General features: G+C 39.1%; 1 protein-coding gene across 18 annotated transcripts in view; it reads left to right on the forward strand.

The window, feature by feature from the left end:
- Positions 1-24,141, forward strand: part of PTK2 (protein tyrosine kinase 2) — a 190,477-nt gene that overhangs the window by 122,453 nt on the left and 43,883 nt on the right. For 8 of the 18 annotated variants that reach the window (XM_032676611.1, XM_032676467.1, XM_032676486.1 and 5 more), the window contains 8 exons: positions 2,175-2,315; positions 3,039-3,116; positions 3,679-3,786; positions 4,770-4,887; positions 11,572-11,602; positions 13,776-13,828; positions 21,887-21,970; positions 23,131-23,148. In XM_032676611.1, the coding sequence (XP_032532502.1) occupies positions 2,175-2,315; positions 3,039-3,116; positions 3,679-3,786; positions 4,770-4,887; positions 11,572-11,602; positions 13,776-13,828; positions 21,887-21,970; positions 23,131-23,148 (631 nt within the window). The remainder of the gene's footprint in view (positions 1-2,174; positions 2,316-3,038; positions 3,117-3,678; positions 3,787-4,769; positions 4,888-11,571; positions 11,603-13,775; positions 13,829-21,886; positions 21,971-23,130; positions 23,149-24,141) is intronic. The other 10 variants (XM_032676525.1, XM_032676534.1, XM_032676559.1 and 7 more) reach the window with 2 other exon arrangements.

Raw genomic sequence — 24,141 nt, forward strand, 5'->3', positions numbered from 1 at the left:
TAAAGGTGCTCCAAGAGAACTGGAGAGGGACTTTGGACAAGTCATTGGACAAGGGGGAATGGCTTTAAGCTGAAGGAGTGTAGTTTTAGATTCAATATTAGGAAGAAATTCTTCCCTCTGAGGGTAGTGAGGCCCTGGAACAGGTTCCCAGAGAAGCTGTGACTGCCCCATCCCTGGAAGTGTCCAAGGCCAGGTTGGATGGGGCTTGGAGCAACCTGGTCTAGTGGAAGGTGTCGCTGTCCATGGGAGGAGATTGGAAACTGGATGATCTTTAAGGTCCTTTATTCCAAGCCAAACCAGTCTGTGGTTCTAACTGACTTTCTGTCTTTACACCTTTGCTAATGATCTCAGTGTTAAAGTGAGGAGTAGTTCTTGGTGGACTGAAAAAAACCAGGTAACACGTCAGTATTCATGGCAGTAAAGGTCATGTGGGAACGGGTCAGGAAAACAAACCACGGACAGAATAAAGTATTTTTAAACAACTGAGTGGCTGAAATACTTGGGACAACTTCAACTGGCAGATTTTTTTTTTCATTTTGTAGTGACTTGGTCCTGGTATTTGCCAGGTGATAAGCTAAGGCTGAGGTTTGCAGTTCTCTTGTTGTTGGTTTTCTCAGTAAAAATAAAGATAACAGAAGGGTCCAGTGTAGGATGTGGGAGTCCCAACAAAGTCTGAGGCAGCTCTGGGTGCAGAAGGGAGTTCTCCTGATTGCCAGATGCTCTGTTGTCTTACCCAGCTCTCTGCAGCCTGGTTAGAGTAATGATCCACCTGATAGTTGCTGAAAGGTTCTGCTAAATTGACACAGTAATTTGAAATTAGACCAAAGTGACGGATTTCTTTGTTAGCTTTACAACAATGTGTTCAAGGACGAGGGATTTTTCAACCTGTATATGCATCGTTGCAAAACTGATCATTATTTTGGATGTGAATGTGCAACAACCCTGGATCACTGCTACTGGAGCTCCTTCTGAACACTCCTGATAAAAAATTCTTGCTATTTTGACTTCTGAGTGCTCTGTTAAGGCTTACTAAAAATGAGTGCCTGATCTGGCTGGAAGTGCTAACGAGAAAAGGAAGTTGATATTTGTTTAGTGCCTGGAGCTTTAACAGGCAAAGTGAAAGAATAGAAGTGTTTTACTGCTGTTACAATGGGACATTCAGATATGTTTGGGTGCAGGAACAATGGTAATTCCTGTCTTAACCTTGGCATCTTGCAAAGATAAGCTGGTTTTGCTTCTATTCGTTTTTGTTAGTTGGAAGGTATATTAGAAATGGTTTTTTAAGCCCATGGAGTCACTTTAGGCAGATGTTTTAATTCAGGATTCTTGATTGCTTGTTCACTTTGGGGGCATGTTAGAGATTGCTTCTCAGGTCCTGTTTTTAGTTTCATGAGTGGCAGCCTTTCCAGGGATTATACTTATATACAGACAGATACTTCACTTTTCATGAATCTTGATATAGCTTGTCCTTGTAGTTCTTATATCCTCTACTTGCTTTCTCTTTCAGGATGTGTAATTAGGTGTCTTGCTCTGCCCTAGATGTTGGAAGGTTGATTTGTACTGCTCTAAGTGGTTATTTACACCCTGAAAACAGTCCATAAAATTATATGCAATATAGTTAAAATAGTTAATCTACGTATTTGCTATAATTTTTATGTTTCACTTACTATTTGAATTTTACCTTTTTATATGGAAGTTACTTTGCATCTTGTCAGACTGAAAGAATCCACTGTGTAATGGATTGTCTTAAGTTATTATATGCAGAGTTTAAGACACAGCTGCAGCTGGCTTGTTATTACCAGGTAAGAGAGAGAAGGGTGATTGAGGTTTAAAACCTTGTATGAAGGTATAAATTGCTGTGGTTTTGTATTGGTACTCAGTTCGGAAGTTGGGAGAATGAGGAATCTAAAAAAATATTCCTAGAAAGATTACCATGTTGTCTTTTACTATAATTTATTCAATATATTATTTGTTAAGACATCCCCTCTATAATATAGCAGAAATTTAAAAGGCAGAACTGTTACTTATATTTTGAAGCTTCTTTTTTTTGGTTGAGAATTGTCTGCTTTTCATTGATAAAGACACTGTTCGTGCTGCTAAGTGACCAAAACTCTTAAAATGCCTCTCACTGATGAGATTTAAAATAGTTGTTCTCTGAATATTTTAATACCCAGGCCAAGACACTACGGAAATTAATCCAGCAAACATTTCGACAATTTGCCAACCTCAATAGAGAAGAAAGTATTTTGAAATTCTTTGAGATCCTCTCTCCAGTGTACAGATTTGACAAGGAATGCTTCAAGTGTGCTCTTGGTGTAAGTAGAGGAATGTGACAGTCACCACAATACGTGCTGTTATAAATCTAATTTTGTTTGCTTAGTTCGGCAGTAATTGTTTGCTTAGTTTCTGTTTTGATGTAGAGACGATTGGATTTCATTAACAACAAAGTGTATTTATTGATTTTATTTAGAACTTTCTCCACTGACTTTAAAAAAAACCATCATTCATTAGTAGGGTAAGAATTGTATGCTATTAAATATTTTACTGGTGCTTTGCTTGTGAAAGTCAAGTGCTTTTTTCAGCTGTTTTCGTGAGCAAATGAGGCTTCTCAGCTTCTCTTGTTAGTAAATTTTGTTCTAATGCCTGCTAATCTCTACTCATTTCAAAAAAATTTTGAGGAAGGGCTGTAAGTCTGCAAATTCTGTGAAAATGGGCACTCAAGTAGAAATTAGAACTTGAACATCGGTGTCCATGAGAAGAGGAAATAGAGGAAATCCATAGTTCTCATGTAGACCTAAGATAAAACACATGGAAATTCATTTTGAGTAGCAGGGATCCCCCGGAAACCAGTCATGAGGAGTTTTGCTGCTTACAGAATTACTTGATTTTAATATATTTCTAAAATGTTTGAAGAGCTTAAAAGCTTCTAGATGTTAATTACTGAAACTTGTAACTGTAATGATGGAGGATAGTATTTCTTAGCAAGGTTTTGTCTTACTATTGAAATTTTGCACTGTCTTTCTCCTTTGGTTCTGAAGTCAAGCTGGATTATTTCAGTAGAACTGGCAATTGGCCCAGAAGAAGGAATCAGTTACCTGACAGACAAGGGTGCAAATGTAAGTCTGCTTCTCTTTGGGTGGGTTTCTTCTCAGTTGCTGCTTTAACAAGCAAGTGAACTGAACTGTTACACAAGGGGGAATGACAAGGGTGATCTCTGAGTTAAACACAGAATTCAACACAGGAGAGCCAGATCTCAGCTTATACAGCTGTTGGTCAGATACTAGCTTGTGGTCTGGGATAAAAACATACATTTTCCAGCAGTCTGGAGGGTTGTTGAGTAGCTGTGAGCACAGACTCCATGTGGTTTACCCCTCGAGTTTTTTCTCTCTTAACATCCAAGAGTTGTTCCCACTTCGGCGTGTACCTGGAGTTACTCAACAGTGACCTCTGTGGGCACAGTGGTGGTGCTGGATTAATTTTCCAGACGCTGTGGATAATTGTGTGTGTTCTTAGCCAGTGGTAATGGAACTGTAGAAAGAAACAGAAGAACAGATTCCTGCAAGTGTAGTTTGGAGATCAAAGTCTCCATGTGCTTTTGCAGCATCAGGGATAAAGGTGAAGTATTTTGCTGTAATTTTGATTTTTTTTTCCCCCCACTTTTTTGTGGCCTTTCTGCAGCCAACTCATCTGGCAGACTTCAATCAAGTGCAAACTATTCAGTATTCAAACAGTGATGACAAGGACAGAAAAGGGATGTTGCAACTCAAGATAGCAGGTGCACCTGAGGTATGTTATTGACAGTTGTGACAAACTACTACTAACTTTCATTTTCCTGGGAAGGGGTGGAGATTAGTATGCTCTTAATGTGGATATTCTGTATATTGTACTCTTGTTCTGGGTTTGGTGTTAAAGTGCATTTAGAGGTCATTACGTGTTTTAAATTTCATGTCTCGTGCTTTTAGACTTTGATATTTGTACAAGAAGCTTAATATAAAAATATGAGCTCTTCAGTGTGGTTTAATAGCAGTGCATGATACTGTATCCTAAAGAGGAAACTGAGCAATTTCACTTCTGTGAATAAAGGAAATGTGTAAAAGAGAGCATTTGTTTTTTGGGATTACATGGAGGCAGCACTGAAGGTGAATTCAAATCTTTTCCTCGGTCCAGTGCACCAGGAAGCACTCACTGTGGTAGAGGAGGGAGGACTGAGGGAAGTTGTCAGATCTGTGCAGAGGATGATGAATGTTGATATTAAAATTAAGAGCTTATCTGTATATTTCTTATATCTTTTTCCACTGTCCATCTTTTATTTTTTATTATTATTATTACCTGTCTTCAAATTGGGAGGGGTTGTTTTTAGGCAAAGAATAAATTGCTGCAAAGGGTGGGAAAAAAAGATACCACCTGTGAGGGTTTTAAGGAATAAGCAGCTTCTGCAGAATTCTGAATAGAGCAATAAAGTCATAGCAGTTGTATTGGACAGGACTTGACTGGAAGTTTAGCCAGCAAGCCACTTCATAAGCCCAAATTACTATTACATGTGGGTGGAGGGTTTTATCAGTTGTGCTTTCTGAACCTCCCGTTGGAAATCTGCTACAGGAAAGGTAAACCAAGAATCTCTCTGGTGGTTCTCTGCTCACCCACAGTTTTCTGTTTACTGTTTGCGAGCGTGTGTGAAGTTCTGATGCAATGACACAGCTGTTCTGCTCAGTGTTTGCAACTACAATAATCCCTCTTTGTTGGTGCTTTGTTTTTTTTCCCCTCTGTAGCCTCTGACAGTGACAGCACCATCCTTAACCATTGCAGAGAACATGGCAGACCTGATAGACGGGTATTGCCGGCTGGTGAACGGAGCCACGCAATCCTTCATTATCAGGCCACAGAAAGGTAAGGGGATGTTCAGCCTGGTGGTTCCTACACTCATATCTACTCAGAGATTATTTTGCATTTGAATAGAAGGCACAAGGCAGCAGCAAAACTCTCACTTGGAAGCTCTTTCAGGGAGGAGCCATGAGGTGTTTTTGTTCTGAGGAACACTGATAGTAAATGTCACTCCATCAAAAATTACTTAATGGCTGATAATTTAGACTAGTTGTCAGCAATCACTGCCTTACACTGATTCTAGACTTAAGTAACAGGAGTAAATTGTAGTTAAAGGCACTCCTAACAAGGTTGTGTTATCTTGTAATGTGATTCCCTAATATACAAGTGGAAATTTTGGCTAGAAAGCATTTGGATAAGGTTCTGACTAGTGATGATTTTTAAATTTCTGCCTTCCTCCTAGATACTCAAAACATTTCTGTTTAAAAAATAACAACATAAAGAGAAGTCTCATGGGTTTCTCTCATAAAATAGAACTAAAGCAAAGATGCATTTTGGAGTATCAGTCAGTTTTTATAGCAACTCACAAGCTGGAAGCAGTGAGATGAGAGTGCAGGTACACCTGGATTTAAAGAGAGGATTCTAATTAATTTCATTACAATTTTCTCTAATATCAGTCAGCTTTTATTGTGGAAAAACATCCAAACAAGGCTGCTCAAGTATGCAGTTTTCTGTCCTCTTGTACTAATCTTTACATGTGGAAATTCATCCAACTTTTACACTTTCTGAAGCAACTATGTCCTTCCCTGCTTGTAATACAGGAAGATACACAAACTGTCCCAGCATCTCTCCAGTCTGAAACTGAGTCCCTTTTTAGCCACCCACTGGCTTTTTTGTGCCACTGGTTTTCCCTGTTCTCTAGTTATTCAAGTGGGATGACATTATTGACATAGTTCAGGTCCATCTGTAGCATCTGTGCATGGCACAAAAAATACCCAGACTGAAACTCGGTCATTCAGTAATGAAGAAATGTGATTTTAAGGTTTTATGCTATGACAACATTTAGTAGTTGTTCATATTGTTCTTAAGTTTGCCTGTTTGTTTAGTATTTCTTACCCCTAATATGTGTGACTGACCTTTAGCTCCAACACAAGCAGCTTTGTTATAACTTAGGTTAGTTGTGCAGCCTTATCTCCATACAAATGAAAATCTTCCCTCAACACAAAGTCAGCTCTCCAAGCCAACCTGGTACACAGCCCAGAGATGATGAAGCATTTGCCCCAGAATTGACACCAAAATGATAGTTTATTGTTCTAAAAATAAAATAGGCATCACAAAACAAGATTTTCATTTTGCTAGACTGGTCTGTTCCTGTGAGCAATTGTCCTTTGTGCCTCTTCTTTTCTGAAAAATCTTGGTTTGGGGTTTGTTACAGTCATTATTCACTCCCCACACTTTTGTTCTAATACCAGTGGATTGGCTGTTTTTCAGCCTGAACTGTAGTAGCCACAGCTGAGCTTTTAAAACTTTTTCATATCTTAACACGTTACCTCTCCCTGCCTCTCTGTCTGTTACTGAGTCAGTGGATAGCTCTGACTCTGTCTCTGCTTTTCTTCTAGGGACACATGTGGACTGTGTGCAGTTCTTGCCACTTCCACACTGGTGGCATTTCAGAAATCTGGTCTGTTCACTCTGCATTACCAGTGCTATTACTGGCTTTCCTTTTCTTACCTGTTCTTGTCCAAGCAAGGGAGCAGCTCCCAGTCCAAACCTCTACAGGATTCATCATGTCCTTTTTTAATACCTGGTGCATACAAGCAGCTGCCATCTCATTTATCAGCTGGGCACGAGGATCCTGACTTTTTACTGCTGAAGTTGCCAAAAAAATTGACTCACTCTCTTTGCACTTTTTCTAATTCTTGTCTTACTCTGACCTGACTTGCTTATTGTGAGCTCTTACATCTTCTAGATTCACTAAGCTCTGTGAAGGGCAGTATCCCTGATTTTCCTGTGCCTTGCACTGAGGCTTGCTGGTAGATGTGGATGCAGAATTAATCAATGCATTCAATGCAGTGTGTTTATTTGAGTGATACTCTGATAATACGGAATTTTAACATGGAGCAAATGACAGTGTTTAGTTAAAGGAATATCATTGAGCAGTCCTCTTTATGCTTACATGAAGAGAACCTCTCTGGTTAAAATAAATTGTGGGTTTCTTTTGTCTGAGGTTTTTTTTTGATGTTCTTAGCAATACTCAATATATTAATTAAACATTTTGTAGGAGAGTTGTCCCCACCCTGATCTGCGTTCCCAGATCCCTCCCACAGTGAGCTTTGACTGTATAAGACACATCAGAAGCAAATCATGTAGCAACTCTGGATCCAACAGATGTGTTTTATCCCCTCTTTGAGCTTTCCTGGCCCCTCTTTGTTGTAAATTTGCATGTTTATTGCAAGTCTCCTCATAAATTGTCCTTCTTGATTACTGATATCTGTCTTGCTCTCCATTAATGATCCAGTTGCTCTTAATTTGGTGAGAGCATGGAAATGTTTAAGACCTGGACAGTGTTTGGCATTTTTCCACTCAGTTTGTTTTATTTTTCATAAATATTTTAATACACAGGTCCCTTTAGACCAATGTGGAAACTTTACATTTAATACTGGTTTTTCCATTGTCATACTTAACACTTACAGGCAAAGAGCACAAATGAAAAAAATCATAAAAATTTTAATTTAGGAGGTGTTTAACCATGAGCATCATTTTTATTTTAATGGAATGGCAACATTTATTCACATTCTGAGGATGCTGTTACCTCTTGGACTAGTTTGACCCCTCGCTGATTTTGCTTTCACAATCATTTCAGTCAGGTGAGGACAGTTTACACTGTGGTAAATCAAAATACCTGAGGGTTCTTTTCACATCTCCTGGAGCCTGGGGTTCCAGGAGTGCTGGAAGGTGTTGGGTGGGTGCTGCCAAGGTTTTGGTAGCCACGGGGTTGCTGGGGTGGCTGCTCTGGGAACAGACCAGAGCCTGTCCTGTGCCAGCTGCCTCCACACCGTTCCTCCATTGCCTCTGTGACACCCAGACTTGATAATTATCATTAAAATACACATTCATCACACATTCTTTACGACTTTCACTTCATCAGCAAAAATTCCCAACATAGAATGCGGGGGGGCTGCTGGAGCCATCTGGGACTGGCTGTGTCTGCCATGGGACAGCCCTGGATTCTCCTCACAGTGAAACACCTGGATGTGGACACTCCAATACAATCACACATATCCCTTTTTTTTTTTAACAGAATATAGAACTGGGCAAAATGTTGTGGGTTTCAATTTGTGAAAAACAACATATGCTTTTACTGGGATGCTGTTAGTCAGGAATTCTGACTTCAGACCCACAAGGGTACTAATGAATATTGGGGATAAAAGCTGTTAAAAGGATGAGCACCAACGTGGGAACCAGTGCCTGAAGTGAGCAGTTTGTATCCAGAGAGCACGTAGGCGTCTGCAAATCAGTAGTTTGTCTGGATTTTTTAATTTTCTCCAATGAAAGAGGAGGCACAGAATCATAGAAAGATTCATACAGTAGTTAAGGTTTGCTGATACCTTTAAAAATCTCCTTCCAATCCCCCTGCCATGGGCAGGAACACCTTCCACTATCCCGGGTTGCTCCAAGCCCCATCCAACCTGCCCTTGGACACTTGCAGGGATGGGTCAGCCACAGCTTCTCTGGGCAGCCTCTAGTACTACGACCTCTGGACATCTCTGATTCTACTTAATAGCAGGGTGTTTGGGGTTTTTTTATGCCTTCTTTTTCTAGCATCTGCTTGCTTTTCCAGTTTTCCCTGTCCATTTATGACCCTGCCCTTGACACACATCTCGAGCAGCCAAATGGGGGATGTCCTGTAGCCAGTCAGTGCAGGCATCAGACTGTGTCTTAGAGCGGTGCCAGGTGATCCTTCTTTCTTCCTGTGGCTGAGCCTGTGTTATCCACATCTCCCAGCCCCCTCAACCCAGAGGACAGGGGTCCAGATCTGTTGCTCTGATGCTAATGAGCACAAAACCTGGCATACCCCATGGATTTTGGCAAGGAACAGTGAAAAGGAACATGGTGAGATGGAACAGACCCATGCATGCTGCTGCCTGGTTTTCCAGCCAACCTGGAACCAAACATTCATTTAACTTAGGTTAGAGTCTCTAGTTTTCTCTGTCCATCCTCATCTTTTCCTCACAGTTTTCCGGACAGCTTCAATTCCTTTCACCTTTCCTTCAATTCCTTTTACCTTTCCCTCAATTTCTTTCATCATTCACAAACTCCACTCATTTAACTGGGTCATACTGCTACTCAACTAACTGCATAAGACACTTGTATTCATACACTCCTTATCACACAGAACATGTAGAAAGGATTTGCAGTTACAGTGGAATCAAAGTTTTGTTTTGTTATGATATATTATTGTTTATTATGATCTTTGCTTTGCATTTTGCACTGATAGGAGGCTGTTCAGTCAGTTGAATGGAGGCTTGCAGGAATGGAATGAGATTCCCTTCGTTAAGGAAATGTAATACCACACTGGAAAGTTAGATTGTCTCTTTATCTCCCTTAGATCCTTTTTGATAGATAGTATTTGACTTCAGCACACACTGGCAGTTGTCACCTGCGATATTTCTCCCTTTCTTGAGAGGTTGGAGGAGGGAGAAACAATGAGATCTGATCTGAGGGCAGTACCTTGAACATATGAAGCATCGTGGCCCTGCAAAGTATTACGAAACCATTCCTAGCAAGTGTAATGAAATCATTCACTGATCTTTCTGAAGTCCCCAAATATGATACTCCACACACACAAAAAAAAAGCCCTAGAGGAAATTAAAATTCCATCTTTAGAATACACTGTGAATGGTGTGCAGTTACTATGTGATGGAGCTACATATTAAAGAGCAAGGAAAATCAGTCTGAATAGCTGCTTATTAATTATGCATATTATCTTGATTTAAAAATATGGAATGATAAAGTTAACTGTGCAGTTTAATAAAGCTCTTTTATCACAGAGGTTTGTATCTTTCTAAACCTTTAGAAACAATAGACTGCAAATATGTTCCACCAGTAACACTTGTAATTAATCAGCACCCTCTAAACCCTTAAATCCATTGCCAAATGTAGGGATAGCATTGGAATAACCAGTAGTAGCAGCATATCTTGGTGTGAACCAGAACACATTGTGCTTTCGCAACTAATGACTGACAGGTAATGTAGGTGTCAGGTAGAATTTAAGATTCTTTTGAGTGTTCTTCACAGCCCTGGGGAGGCCTGCATAGAAGTGGGCAGGGCTCCTGTGCCTATTTCTCCAAGCTTGATGTCTTTTGCCCAGTTTTATCCAGGTTGAATCCTGTGCCTGTTACAGTCTCTCTTTTGAGGTACCTACCCCCTAGTCTTTTGTTGCCAGGCTACACTTTCGTGCCATTGACCTCATACTCATCACTCCACACTCCCTCTAAGGATCTTTGCCTTTGTTTCCTTCCCCAAAAGGTATCACTTACCTTAACAAAGGTATCACAATACCTTTATCTCCCACCTCATGGTGCTTGTATAATCTTACTGTCCTTCCTCTGCCCTCCAGTTTCAGGTGCTTGCTCTTGTCACTTTGCTGAGCTGCTCCAGGTCTTCCAAATGGCAACTCCTGGTTTCCCTTCTTTCCTGCATCTTCCTTCTCAACAGCCCCCATCAGACAGATCAAAACAGACCTACACTGCTGAGACAAATGATGTTGTTCTACTTGCAGACAGCAGAAAAATTGTACCAAAATACTGTATTTGAGCATGGCTTCAGGGTATCAGGCGTTTGTGTGCTCAGTTCTGTGATACACAGAGGTGAAACTGCAGTTCTTTAATGTCTGGAAATTTCAGAAATATTAACATGGGAAAGAAACAAATGACAGTGATTTAGTGTAAACAGTGTATGTCAATATTTTCTGTAAATGTGGCTATTCCATTGTATCTTACTTTATCAGAGCTACAGTGATTTAAAGAGTGAAGCTCATTTTAATTGCCCACTTCTCTCCTTCCCTGCATACTCCAATCTACTGTAAAGGTTCTATACTAAAGAATTAGTAATTTCCCCATCATCTTTCCCCACATAAATACCAAGTGTCTCATCAAATCCAGTAGGAAAAAGAAAAAAACCCTTGGGTATGTACATCCAAGCTTTTATACACAATTATCATTATCAAAAAAGACTGGCAAGGATTTGAAAATACTTTTTAGAAAGCTGACTTATTCTCTGGCACTAAACATTACTATTGTATAATCTCAACCCACTGTGAAATCAATATGATAAGTTACGTGCTTTAATGATTTATTTCAGTTGTCTTACTTGGAAATCCAAGTTGGCTTGGATTGTTTTATTTATATGTTAGCACTTAGGACATCTTGAAGATAAAAGAAGAGCATTTTCTTACTAGAGAGATGAGATAGTGTCACACCTTCTGCAAGTGATTTATTGGAGTTATTTGTTAAGAATATAAAAGAGCTTTTGTGTTCTGTGTATGTTGTTTCCTCCAATAAGAGTTTGCCAAAAGGTATCACTGGTTAGGAGGAGTTGTGTTGATACACTGCTCTTTAGATATCAATAGAACATTGTTTTGAATAAGTTTCCTGAGACATTGTGATGATTATTGTTTCATTGCACCTTGAGAGAGGTTGTTTGAAAACTTGTAAAAGCTTTAATCCTGTTTTCTTCTTGTTTACACAGAAGGTGAAAGAGCTTTACCATCAATACCAAAGTAAGTTTTGTGCTTTCCTGTCTTACCTATTAATAAAAAAGTTTTGAAAAATAGTTTTGCTTAAGGATGTTTTAGGAGTTTTTACATGGGCCTAATTTTTATTGTTTGTTTTGGATTCTAGAACAGGTAGCAGGTGGTGCACAAAAGCCTCACAGCAATATTAAACTGTAAAGGTACCAGAAGGAAAATCTGAGGGGAAAAGTGCATAATACATCGATCATATTTGACAGTAACAGAAGCAGGATGTATTGGAAAATACTTGAGTGGGATTCAGGCTATTTCTATTGAGTCCCTGAGTAAATTTGATCGTAGGAGTGATGCTGAACAGTTTCTGAATTGTGGTTTCAATTTGTGAGTCGATCTGTGCTTGTTTTTCCTATTTGTCCCCTTTTCTGCTTATGTGAAATACTGAAAATGCTTTTTTTGCCCTTATCATAAATCTGTCCTGTCACCTTTTCTTAATAACATTTCCATAATGGGACCAGTCTAAGTTGGGATCTGGTTTCAGTGTAATAAAGAATACCAACTACATAGTAAAAACATCTTTATTTTTTTAAATATAGTAAAATAGAAAAGCTCTCCTCTGATAATAATTGTGGATGTGTAGAAAATGCTAATCTATGTCAGGCAAATAGAGATGCATTTTTTTCTGTGGTTGGTTTTATGGTGATACCATATCCAAGGTGTGCTGAGTCATGTTATCTGCATCTAATGATTCTTATAAAGGGTGCTAAGATACTTCTGCATTTTTCTTCCTCCCAGACTTTAAGGTAAATAAGAACAAATTTCTAATTTATTATTAATATATTATTTTGTACCCTCCTGGTGCCAGTGGCTGGGTCAGGCAGAATCACCTGTATCAAATGACATTTAGTGCTTTATAGTGCCTTAACCTCTCCGTTTTTCTTAAATTATTATTCTTACTTTCTTAACTAGTGGATGGAGTGTGGAACACAGGTTGTTCCTGAATTAGTGGTTACTCTTCCTACACAGGTCCTGCTGCAGTCCTCACTAGCCAGGCAGCTTTCTTGTGGTGTAGAAAGAGAGCGGTTAAAATTGAGGGAAGAAAAGGAAATGAAAGTTGAGGCTGAAAATAGTAAAACTGGTAAACTTAGTCTACACTCATGGAACAGGAAAATTTCTTTTTACTTAAATAGACACAACTTAGAAACACAGAATAACATTCTAATTACGTAAAGTTACCTTTTTTTAATTGGTAGGGATTTCTGGGGTAAAATAAGTTTTGAAGGAAAAGGTTCTTCCCATTTTTGGGATAGTTTACCAAAAGTAAATTGGTACTCTTGAGCCTGTTTAACAAGAGCAGCACATATGCTCTGAGTCTGGCAGCAGAGCAGTGGGCTTCTATCAGATACATAAAACTACCAGCCAACAGCATCTTGCATCTGGGGAGATCTACCTGTGCCAGATGAAATTCCTGATTTCTGAAAGCATGAAGTGCAGTATGCTCTGACCATTAATATTGTGGATATATGTGTAAGTGAAAAAAAATGGAGAATTTGTTAGAATTTCTGACAATAATGAACATTTATACGTGGCGTAACAGACACATAACATATACATAATGTAATGAACATTTCTACATAAGGAACAAAATAGAATATATACATAATGTAGTGAACATTTATATATAAAATGAGCAATACATTTATGTAGTGAACAATATATAATGAATAAATGAAGTGTATTATATGTAGTGAACAATATATAATATATAGATAACATAATGAACATTTATTCATAACTATATTTAAATGTGATTGGTTTTCTTCCTTTACTTTATATGTAAATTAATTCAAAATTGTACAGGATAAGTCATCTTACAGACAAACCCTTGGTTTATACTGTTTCCAGTAGATCATACAGAAAGTAGCAGCACAGATTACATAGATCTTAAAACTGTGTACAACTTAGGTTTTGTGTTTTCCTTTAAATTTCCTCCATCTCTGTGACTCCACGTGCTCATTTAATTTAAATCCGTTCTCACTCCCCCAGAGGGGTTGAAATGGTAGGTTCCTTTCTGACTTCTCCCCCCCTTGCTGTGGGAGGTGGACCAGCCCTGCTAATTACAGTAGGTGCCTGTTGGGATGAATTCCCAGTGCATGTGCCCGTGAAGGATGTACAGCATTCAGCGATTCCAACCTCTGTTTTACAGGCTGGCCAACAATGAGAAGCAAGGAGTGAGGTCACACACGGTCTCTGTGTCAGGTAAGGCTCATAAAAACCCGAGACACGGGTTCATTTCTGGAGCTGGCAGAGGTGTAGGCAGGTTTTCCACTCACACTTAGTTCACTGCTGCTCCGTGGCTGCTGACTTTCCAAATCCAGAGCTGTGCTGCCTTTGCAGAGCAGTTCCTAAAGGGGAAACTTTGGTGCAACAGCCACATCCATGGAGATACTTCAAAGCCAGGCCGCTTGTCAGTATTTCCACTTTACTTTGTGGTGAAGCAGAATGTCGTTGGCTAAACTCAAATTTACCTGAGTGTGTGCTAATTGTGGAGGAGCAGCTTTGAAAAGGGAAAATAGGCAATTAAATATTAATTGTTGCTTTTCGGAAGGAAGGAACTTAATAGCTGTTTTTCTGTAGCTGCTGTTTAGATCAAAGCATTTAATTTTTGCTGTTGAAAAATGACAAGTTAATTGAAGGATGAGCATGTGAGGTAATACATGTTGTTTCTGTACCTTACAGGCTTCTAAGATTTCTGTTAGTTACTGTGGTTTTCTAAAGTTTTTATGATTGAGAGAGAACATTTTTCTGTTACAAAATCTTAAGTAATTTTGAAGGATTGATTGATCTTAATAAAAAAATGCATTTCTAAATCCATACATATAATATTTATTAAGGAGATTTTAATGCAAAAGTGTATTTATATTATATGTTTCTTTAGGTTTATAGTATTCGGCAACAAACTTGAGGAACCAACACTGTGACTCAGTGGATTTCCCACCCATTACTTCAGCCCCACTTTTAACATTTATATTAACACTTAGTGGCCATATTCAAAAACCCAACATATTTCATACAAAAAGGAGGAAAGATATGCAGACATTTGATTAATTTCCTACTTTTCAGATTCCTTTCTCCACCCTTAACCATTTTTTACAGATGTCTGAGATTCACCCCTTGGCATAGGAAGCCCAAGTAAATAGAAGTTGTGCAAGAAAACGGGTGAGAGGATCTGGAGTTAAAATGTGTCTCAAGGTGCAGTGGTGCACAAACACTTCTCTACTCTTTTAAAGTAGCATTTTGATATTATTGTAGGGAGATTAGCTGTAATACCCCCATCTCTGGCATTCAGAGCATCCTAAAAAGGTGGATGATGGGGAAATGAGAGCTTTATGTAGCCCCACAGAAGAAACAGAAGTAGCAGCACTGGAGGTGAGCTGGTTGTTCAGGTGAATATCAGGGACACTGTAAGGTGCAAAGCTGGCTCCAGTAAGCAAAACAGTACAGTTAAACCAGAAAATATCATTCTCATTCTTTCCAGTGCCAAAATGAAAACTGATCAGGTATTATTCTTGTATTGTAGTACCCATTTTATATCTTTCCAGAATCATTGTGTTGATGCACTGGAAACACTGACATAATACTGGGAAATTATTCAAGCCAATGCATTTATTATTTGCTCTCAAGGGTTTGTTCTTCTAATACAATGGCAAAAAATATATACATACTTTTTTTGTTGCTGAGGGTTTTTTATCCCCAAATTATTTGAAATGCATTGAGGGTGTCATGGATGTCAGTGTAATAAATTTGAACCACAGGCAGATTGCTGAGATGAAGTTAACATGATACAGGCTTTTCCTCAGGAGATGCTTTCTGTGAGAATCTATGAATCCCCAAAGGAATCAGTTTGTTACAAATGAGGTAATACTTGATGTAGATGTGAAGAGGTGTCACTCCTGTTGTCACATGCAGCTCATCCATCAGTGTGGAACAAGGGAGGCAACAGCTGTACATAATGCTCAGTTAACCCAGAGTCACAGGTCAGCAGAGCCTGACAGCTGACAGTGCAGAGCCAGCTGTGGGGGATCTTGGTGTGCAGAGTAAGAGCTTTTCTCTGGTGACATTTCAATGACTTAGAACCAAGAACCACAGGCTTCAGATAAGACGAGCTTTTACAACTCACTGTCAGCCGTGCCTGTCATGCCTTTGATAGTTTAAATCATAAATTAATGCTGCTGCTTGCTTTCAGTGAGATTGCTCCCCTTTGTTTGGACCTCTCTGATGTTAAAGCTAAATAGCAAAAATCTGAGACAGATTCAACAGGAAAATTAAGCAGTCAGGCATATTTGTAGTATTAACATTCTTAGTTCAAAATGAAAGTTTCACAGTGAGTTCCCCACCACAATTTAGGGGAGCCAGCAATATCCAAACCCAGTGTGAAACATGATTTAGTGGTCTAAAAGTTGGGGTATTTATCTGAAGTTTTCTAGGTTTAAAAAGGAACCTGTTAATGAAAGACGCCTTGTCTTTTTGAAATATTTATTAACATACCTTGGAGTATTTCTGGTCTAGTGAAATGAAAACTAGATCTTTCCAAGTGCTTCAATATTCCAAAGCATACAAAGATAGAGAGGTTTTTAATCCTTTTTTTTTTTTCTCTCTAAATAAAGGCCTTTTCAAACTACTGAAGGGTGAAGTTGGTTTCAGGAATCCAAAGCAGCAGATTGCTGGACTTGGGAGTCTTGTGTCTCGCTGGACCAGATTTCACCACACACCTCTTACTGCTGCATGCTTCTGTTTCTTCTGGTGTTATTTGTTGGCCTTACTTATTAAATTCCATGTTCCTTGCAGTGGGCACTGCATTTCACTGTGTGCAAGTAAGAGGCCTGCAACATTTCCCCTTTTCTTAAAGCACAGTAATAATTTTATCCCTCAGCGCATTTGTGTGTCTGTAAGATTATAAATAACTACAAATAAGCCAAATTAAATGAGTTGGATTTTAGATTTCTTTGGTAGTCATCTCATACTTTGTCTGAATTTGCTGTGATTCACCAGAAGCAATGACCTATTAGATGGGTAATTGCAGCTTTTGCCTCCTTCTCCCTTTACATCTGTCTTTACGTTAAAAAAGAGTTTTTTGTACATAGCCAAGAGTGTGCGCTCAGGAAATGGTAAAGCCAAACTATTTGCTCTGTGCAAACAGTGTATCAAATGTGCCAGAAGCAGCACACCAGTTAACTATAATTTTATTGACTATATTTCCACTGTTTTGCTTGGAGACACCTTATTAAAACGCTCTACCCTGGGCTAAAGGAACTTACTTTGGCCAGCAGTTTGTTTTGAAGTAGAAAACATTAGCATTAGTAAGGTGATGCTTATATTTCCTGATACACTTATTTCCAAAAATAATAATTTGCCTGGTCAGTTATATATTCTAAAAGGTTCTTCATAAAATGAAATCAGTAAAGCAGTAGTTGCTGGCTCCCTTTTTATGTAAATTCTTTCTGACACAGGGTTCTTTGGTTTCTTCTGCCCCTTCCTTGCTAATGTAAATATGACTAGGACGAACAAATATGCTTTTGCTTCCCGTGACTAATCACTGGGCCTGCTTTGCCCTAGAGAATTCCTGAGTTTTTTTTAATCATGGCTCTAACGCTACTTTACATGCAGTGCCACAGAATATGACATTTCAGGCCCACTTGTCTCAGTGAGTATTGAACAAGCAGAGCATTGAACAAGTCTTGGCAGGTTCTTGGCAGTGCCGGGTTTGCAGTTGGACTCGATGATCTTAAGGGTCTTTTCCAACTTAAAGGATCCTGTGTTTCTGAGCAGTCACTCATGGCATTTGAATGTTAGATACTACTGGGTCAAATAATGTGTTTGTAGGGATGGAGCTGTAGCTGGGAAGGTGACAGTGAGGGAGAAGATAAGCTGTCCTGCAGCAGACAACACAAGAGATGTGTCTGAAGGGAGTTTTAGGATGTCTCACAGGGTTGGTATTGATTCAAAACAGGTGCTGGTTTTGCAGCTTTAGTATTTGCTTATTTTGTGAAGGAAATTCAGAGGTCTTTGAAAATACAGTCCCTGTTTCAGAGGTTAAAACAAACTGTTTGAGTCATCTGAGAAACAAACCCCAGGACAGAAGCCTTTAAGGAGGAAATAGGTGTCTTAAAGAGAAATTGGTTTGTCATGTTTCCCAGCTCATGCAGCTGCTGTCACTGGCACAGGCAGCATTTTGAAGTCAAAGGGGGGTAGCTCTGAGTGCATGGTGATGTGATGGCAGAAGTTTCTAATTATGCTGGTGTGCCTTTGCCTCTCTGCCCCATCGTTTAGACACACCCAGTACATACCCTGTGAAGGAGAAACTGGATCTCCTTGGAGCAAGCTTCTGTATAGGAGCTGAAGGATTTTAGTATCCTGGAAGAGGGACTTCTCAGCAAGTTGTCAGGTTCTGCCTTAGAATTGCATTTACAATATTGTTACACCTAAATCACACTGTGGTTTACTTCTGATCATGGCAGTGAAGTGGCATGAGAGTTCTGTGAGGTGCTACTCAGGAGCAGATCCTTTTTGAAGTAGTTGTAAATTTAGTCATGCAATTTAGCTGAAATTTTGATTCAAGTGAAAAAAAATCTGTTTTGAAGGAGATAAGCCTGATTTAAGGGAGGTTTTAGCATACAGGAAAAAACAATTATATGCTGTAGTTTGTGAGAGAGACTTCCAGGAGATTGCCTAGAACAAACTGAAATAGAGCAGGAGCCAATTGTCAAAACACAACAAACAGGAGAGGAAAAAGAAGATGAATATATTCACCTGATGCCAGTGTTGCAACACTTTAAAGTGCTCTGAATGAAGGAGATCTTGGGTATGAAGGGACCTGTCTGTAGAGGTGAGTGGTGCAGGGTAATCCCCAGCAAAGCCTTGAGCAGGATGGAAAGACAAATAGAATTTTATTGAATCATTCTGCTTGCAGAGCACAGTGCAGGCTCTGTGTCGTGATTCCTGTGCTCCAAATGAAGGTCTACTCTGTGCTCAGTTCTGGAAGAGTTTCTTATGTAGGACTTTTATTTTCCACTTCCATTTGAATTAGTTGGTAGGGAGAAAAAGGTGTCCTTTGCTCGAGGTTGTTTTATAATGTCCATTTTATCAAGTCACTCCAGAAAGACAAAGCTGGTAAGTGTAAGTAAATTTTTAAATGAAAAATTGTATCTTGAGCACTCTTGGTTATGTCTGCCAGCTCAGCTGTGTTGTACTCTATAGCTCACTTCTGAAAAGAAAGACTAACAGTCTTGGCAGAAATTACATAGTTATAAATTCAAATTATTAAGTAATTTGAGGAATATAAAGACCTTGTTACAGCTGTAGCTTTGCCATATGGTCACAGCACTGGGAGACGTTCAAGCTTAAGGTTTACTGCAAATTAATTTTACAAACCTTGAGCAAGTTATTAGTCTCCATGTTCATGGAGGGAACTCATCCAGCTATTCTGCTGATTAATAAGATTATATAGTTAAAAATACCCTTAATGCTAATAAATTACAGTGTTTCAGATTCCCATCACAGTTGAATAGCCTGGTGCTGTTATCTTTTTCTGTTTCAGCCTGGCTGACTAAAAGACTTCTTTTCATGCATAAAAAGACAAGAATGAATTGTGGTGACAATCTGAAGAAATTTCCTCCATATCAGTGTCCAGGAAGTTCCTGCATTGATTCCATCAGTCTGTGGTGTTGGTTAAGGAATTCTTACTCTCCTGTGCTCCTCCTTTGTGTTCCATTCATTTGATTTGAGCAGACACTTCTGTATTGCTGTAGTAACACTGTAGTAAGACTAAAGACATGTTCCATGCAGGGTCAGGTTTGGGGGTTGTTGTTTGTGTAGAAACACATTTGATGTGATAACCCCATAGTGCTCATTTTAGTTCAAAAGCTTGAAAACCAGTAGATTTTATTCTTCCTATAGATTTGGGTGGGTTTTCTTTAGGGTTTATTTCCTGAAACTAATTCAGGAATAAACAACTAAAATAGAATGAGTATTATAAATTTCAGCCTTTCAGTATTGGTTGTCTCGTACAGTCCTAATGAGAAGCTCCAGTAGTAACTGCCCTTTAGCCTGACTTTTTTCTTTCTTTTTTTCTTTCTTTTTTTTTCCTTTTTTTTTTTTTTTGATACACAATAATTTTACTAAGTGCTTAGTACTGAGAAGAGGAACTAAATAAAAAAAGAAGTCCAAGTCTGCAGTGTCCAGCAGCATTTCTGAGCTTTAGGGCCATTGAGGTAGACACCAGTGATATCCTGGCTGGAGGCCAGTGTGTAATGGTGGAAATCCTTTTAAGTAGTATTCATTTCAAGCAAGTATTTGCTAAGCTTTTGGAAAAGTGTTGGAACATTTTTTTTTATTCTCAGAATCAACTTGTTGCCTAAATAATCTTACTTTAGTAGCTAGACTTGCAGATGTGGTAAGTTTAAGGCAAAGTATCTTCCATTTAGCCTGACAGAAGAGTTGAACAAACTTTAGACAGTAAATCATAAAGGCAAAGTTTGAAATGCAGGGGAAGAGCTGGACTGTCACATCCCAGGTCATCAGTGTGTGTACATGATGAATTAAAACCACTCTTGCCTTTTCAGTGTACCCTTCATTTGAAATGGGTTAGTCAGGTTTCAGCCCCCCGCGTGTCAGTGTGAGGGTGAGCAGCATTTCAACCATTCAGGCTTAAATTAGCTTTGTAGCCTGAGCGGGCAGGTCAGGAGTTGAAGCGTCTCTTCCCTTTTAGATCACTTGAGTTGCTTCCAGCGACTCTATACCTGTTCTTCTGTGTCAGTACAGAGTGTTGGGTTCCTTCATTTTCATGTCAACACCTTTCCAGTAGTCACTTAAAGCAGCTGCAATATTTTTTTCTTTTCTTCCATAGTACGTCTGAAGTTTTTTATGAATGTTACCTGAGGTTTGTGTTAGAATGACAGCGCTGAAAATTGTGTCAAGTGATGTTAGGGAGAGAAGTCACTTTGGATTGCAGTAGTGTGGGATACACGGAAATACTGATACACTTAGTCAAGAATTTTGCCCTGTTTTAGTTTTTAGCATTCAATCTGATTAGTGTTCCGTGATTTTCAGTGAAGTACATTTTCACAGTTGATGATTTCTGTTTGTTCAGTCACCCAGCAGTTTTTAAGATGGTAGTTTTTGTTGTTTGTTGAAGTTGCTTTTATTAGCGTGTAATTTTCCTTTCCCACACTTCCTCCACTCCTCCCACCGCTGGCCGGGAGCTGTCCCAGCACGCTGCTGCTGTGGGACTCAGCTTCTCTTTTAACACCTGGACCCCCAGCCTGTAGAACTCGAGGTGGCTGGACCTCACTCTTGAGGTTTGGCTGTAAAGAGCTACCAGCAACAAGATGCTGGGGTTTTTTTGTTTGATCAGCTTTTTAAACAACCTCTCACATTTCTGAGGTAGAGGGGAAAGGGAAAAAAGGAAAGCAGAGAGGAGCAAACAGGTAACAAGAGAAATAAAAGGAGCAGGTATCTGCAGGTGCTGAGTGTCGTCTTGTGTCCTTCTTTCTCACCTTCTGAAATCAGTCGTGGCTTCTTTGTATTTTCTTCTACTCCAAAATCATTCTCCTCCTGAGAAGTACTTTGCTATTATTAAATGCAGTGGGGTGACTGGGAAGGGGGACATTGAGGACAGTGTCATGGGGTGTTCACCCAGAGATCCTTGGAGAGCTGGAATATCCATTGGTAAGACAGGTCTGCACTAGGGATAAGACTCCAGTGGCAGATTTCAGATCATACAATATATCAGTGCTCTATTTTTGGAGATAGAGAAACTGTGTTCTTCCTTTCTTATGTAACCCTGCTCTGTGAAATATTTGTTTTGTGTTGTTTCAAGGGTTCAGACAGTCAATACATGCATGTTTAAGTCTGGTGACTGTCCCTTGAATTGGAATCTAGCTGTAGCACAGTCTGGTAGAACTTAGATGGGGAACTTGGAAAAGTGGGTTGGACTTCTGGGATAGACAATGTTCTTTGTGTTGTTAATGAATGGTGTATATGGTTGGCAAAAACTGGCTTTATATTAATAGATTCTAGTCTCATTTTTAAAAATTGAAATAAGAATTACTGTAGAAAGGAATTTGAAGGAAAATATCAAATATTCTTCAGAGTTTCAACAACATTCGATATCCGTTTTTGTATAGAGAATTGTAATGTAAACCTTTACTTTTATGTTCGTTCATTGTAGATGTTCTCTTCAGTCTCTTTTCTTTTATTTCCAAATAATTTGTTTCTGTTTCTTTTTTTTCTCTTTCCTTTTCTTGCCTCTTTGTAAAGGAGTCAATCACTGTCAGCATAAAGTAAAGAAAGCTAGACGCTTTCTGCCTTTCGTCTTCTGTGCCCATGAGTCACCGCCCAAGGGTACTGCTCTGCTCTTTGTCTAGGCTGCCTTATTAACCCAAAAGCTGAATATACTAACTCAGTTACTGTTTGTAAACTACTTTAGCCTCAGGTAAACAGAGTTCCAAGAATAACTTCATTTGGTTTTCCTCCTGTTGAATTGGATTTTCATGCAACATCACCAGCTTGCTGGCCCCCGTTTTTATGGGGGGCTTGTTTTCAAGCACCATACGCTACAATGACAAACATATTAATGATTTTATTTGTGTAGTTATGCAGCCCCTGTCTGCCATGGGTTTTTTGTTACTATATTTTGACTTCATTCTTGGACCCCTGATGCAGCATGCGTATGAATGAAATAGAACAGCAACAATAAGCATCGGCTGAGATCACTTTGAATTAAACACTGAAAACAGCGATGCTTTTGGCTGCGTGCTGGTTCAGCACTTGGACTGGACCGGTTTGGCTTTGTTAGGGGTAAGAAGAATTACCTTTTGTTTATAAATACTGTGTAAAGTGCCTTAGCTTGTGCTGTGGGTGTTGGTGTGCAGTAGGGTTGCTGCAGTACACGCAGAATCCGGTGCTCCTTTGAGCCTCTTCCCTGTAGAGTCGCTCCCTTTGCCACTCGTTTAAATTCCAGCTTTGTACGACTGCGATTGTAATACTGCTCTGTGTGATTCAAACTTAGATGGTTCCATTTCTTACTCATGTCTTGGTGATAGCACAGGAGCAACAGGAGTGCACTTGCTCTGAAAGGGTCAGCATCAACTCTGCTTATCCAAAGTCCTCAGTGCAGAGTCAAGTTGAACCAACTCCTCTGGCTGTAGATCTGTTTGGAAGTACTGAATAAAACCAAAAACTGACTTTTCTTAATAGTGCATTAAAATAACTAGTTCCACTCCCAAATTTAATTCCTGTGTACGTTTGTGTTTGAAAGTCATTAACTCTGTTTCATCATACAAGCTTCTTAGAGCATATCTTTGTCCCTTGGGTTTTAGGTGAGAAGTCTTAAATTCTGCTACTTTTCTGGTTTCTCTTGAGTCAGGTATATAAGATAACTACAGTCTGAATACTTTTGGATTACTCATGAATTTAATAGTATATTTTCCCCTCCCCCTTCTCTGTCCCCTCTCTCTCCCCCTCTGTTTTTCTCTCTCCTTGCATGCCACCTGGATCTGCAGATGAAATTAGTGGGGACGGTAATACGTTTTCTAGTCTGTGTGTTACTAACGTGCAATATGCAACTCTTATATCCATATACACTTAATGCACATTTCAGTAATACATTTTATGCAGTTTTTTTAGTGTTAAAAAGCAGTCTGCTTTGGATATTGGCTGATATATATTGTACTTTACAGGCTGTGCCAACTAATGCTTTCTGCTAAACTGGAGTTGAAAAAGGACAAACTATTTCAAACACACGGGGATGTGGGGCTGCATGTGTTTGCAATCAGACTCGTGGCATGATGCAAAGAAGGTTTAGAGGTTTGCAAGGGTGTCCAGTTTGATTGAAATGGTTATATCACAATCAATTTGGTCAGTGAGTGAGATCAACACCTGAGAAATGAGTCTACTAGGTAAAGCTTTAAAGGCATCAAAGTGCTCCTTGCATGAAAAGAAGCTGTACACGACAGATTAATGCAGATTGGAGACATGAGTATTAATCAAGCTTCAGCTATTCAAACCGCTAATTTTAAAGACAGATTTTAATGTTTTGGGTTTTCTTTACAAAACTTTGAAACTCATTACAAAATATTTAAGTTCTGCAGACTTCATTAGTCTTTTTTCCTCTGAAAACAAGTTGGGTTTTGGTTTTTTAAAAGAGATTTTTTTTTAGCTATTTTTCTAAAGGATTCCATCTGATGTTGGGGGGGGGAAAAATCAAACTGCTGGTACTGATAGTGTATGTATCTTTATTCTTCTGAGTAGGAGATACTAAAAGGGCATAAAAGCAGCATGCAAAGGAAGGTGATAAGAGGAAATAGAAATGATGTCTTGTGACCGTCCTTCCACTAAAATGTAAAGGAAGTGTATAATTTTTCATCTGCTTGCTCTCCTTCAGATATAAACTAAAGATACCACCCCAATTTTCTTTCTTTTCTTAAACATGAAAAGGACATCTTTTCTGTCATAAATTATATTTCGGATACTGACCCTAGGTAGCTTTTTATTGGAGCTTGTCATCTTTTATA

This window comes from Chiroxiphia lanceolata, chromosome 1 (assembly GCF_009829145.1).
Source record: "Chiroxiphia lanceolata isolate bChiLan1 chromosome 1, bChiLan1.pri, whole genome shotgun sequence".
In the NCBI taxonomy this organism is placed as follows: Eukaryota; Metazoa; Chordata; class Aves; order Passeriformes; family Pipridae; genus Chiroxiphia; species Chiroxiphia lanceolata.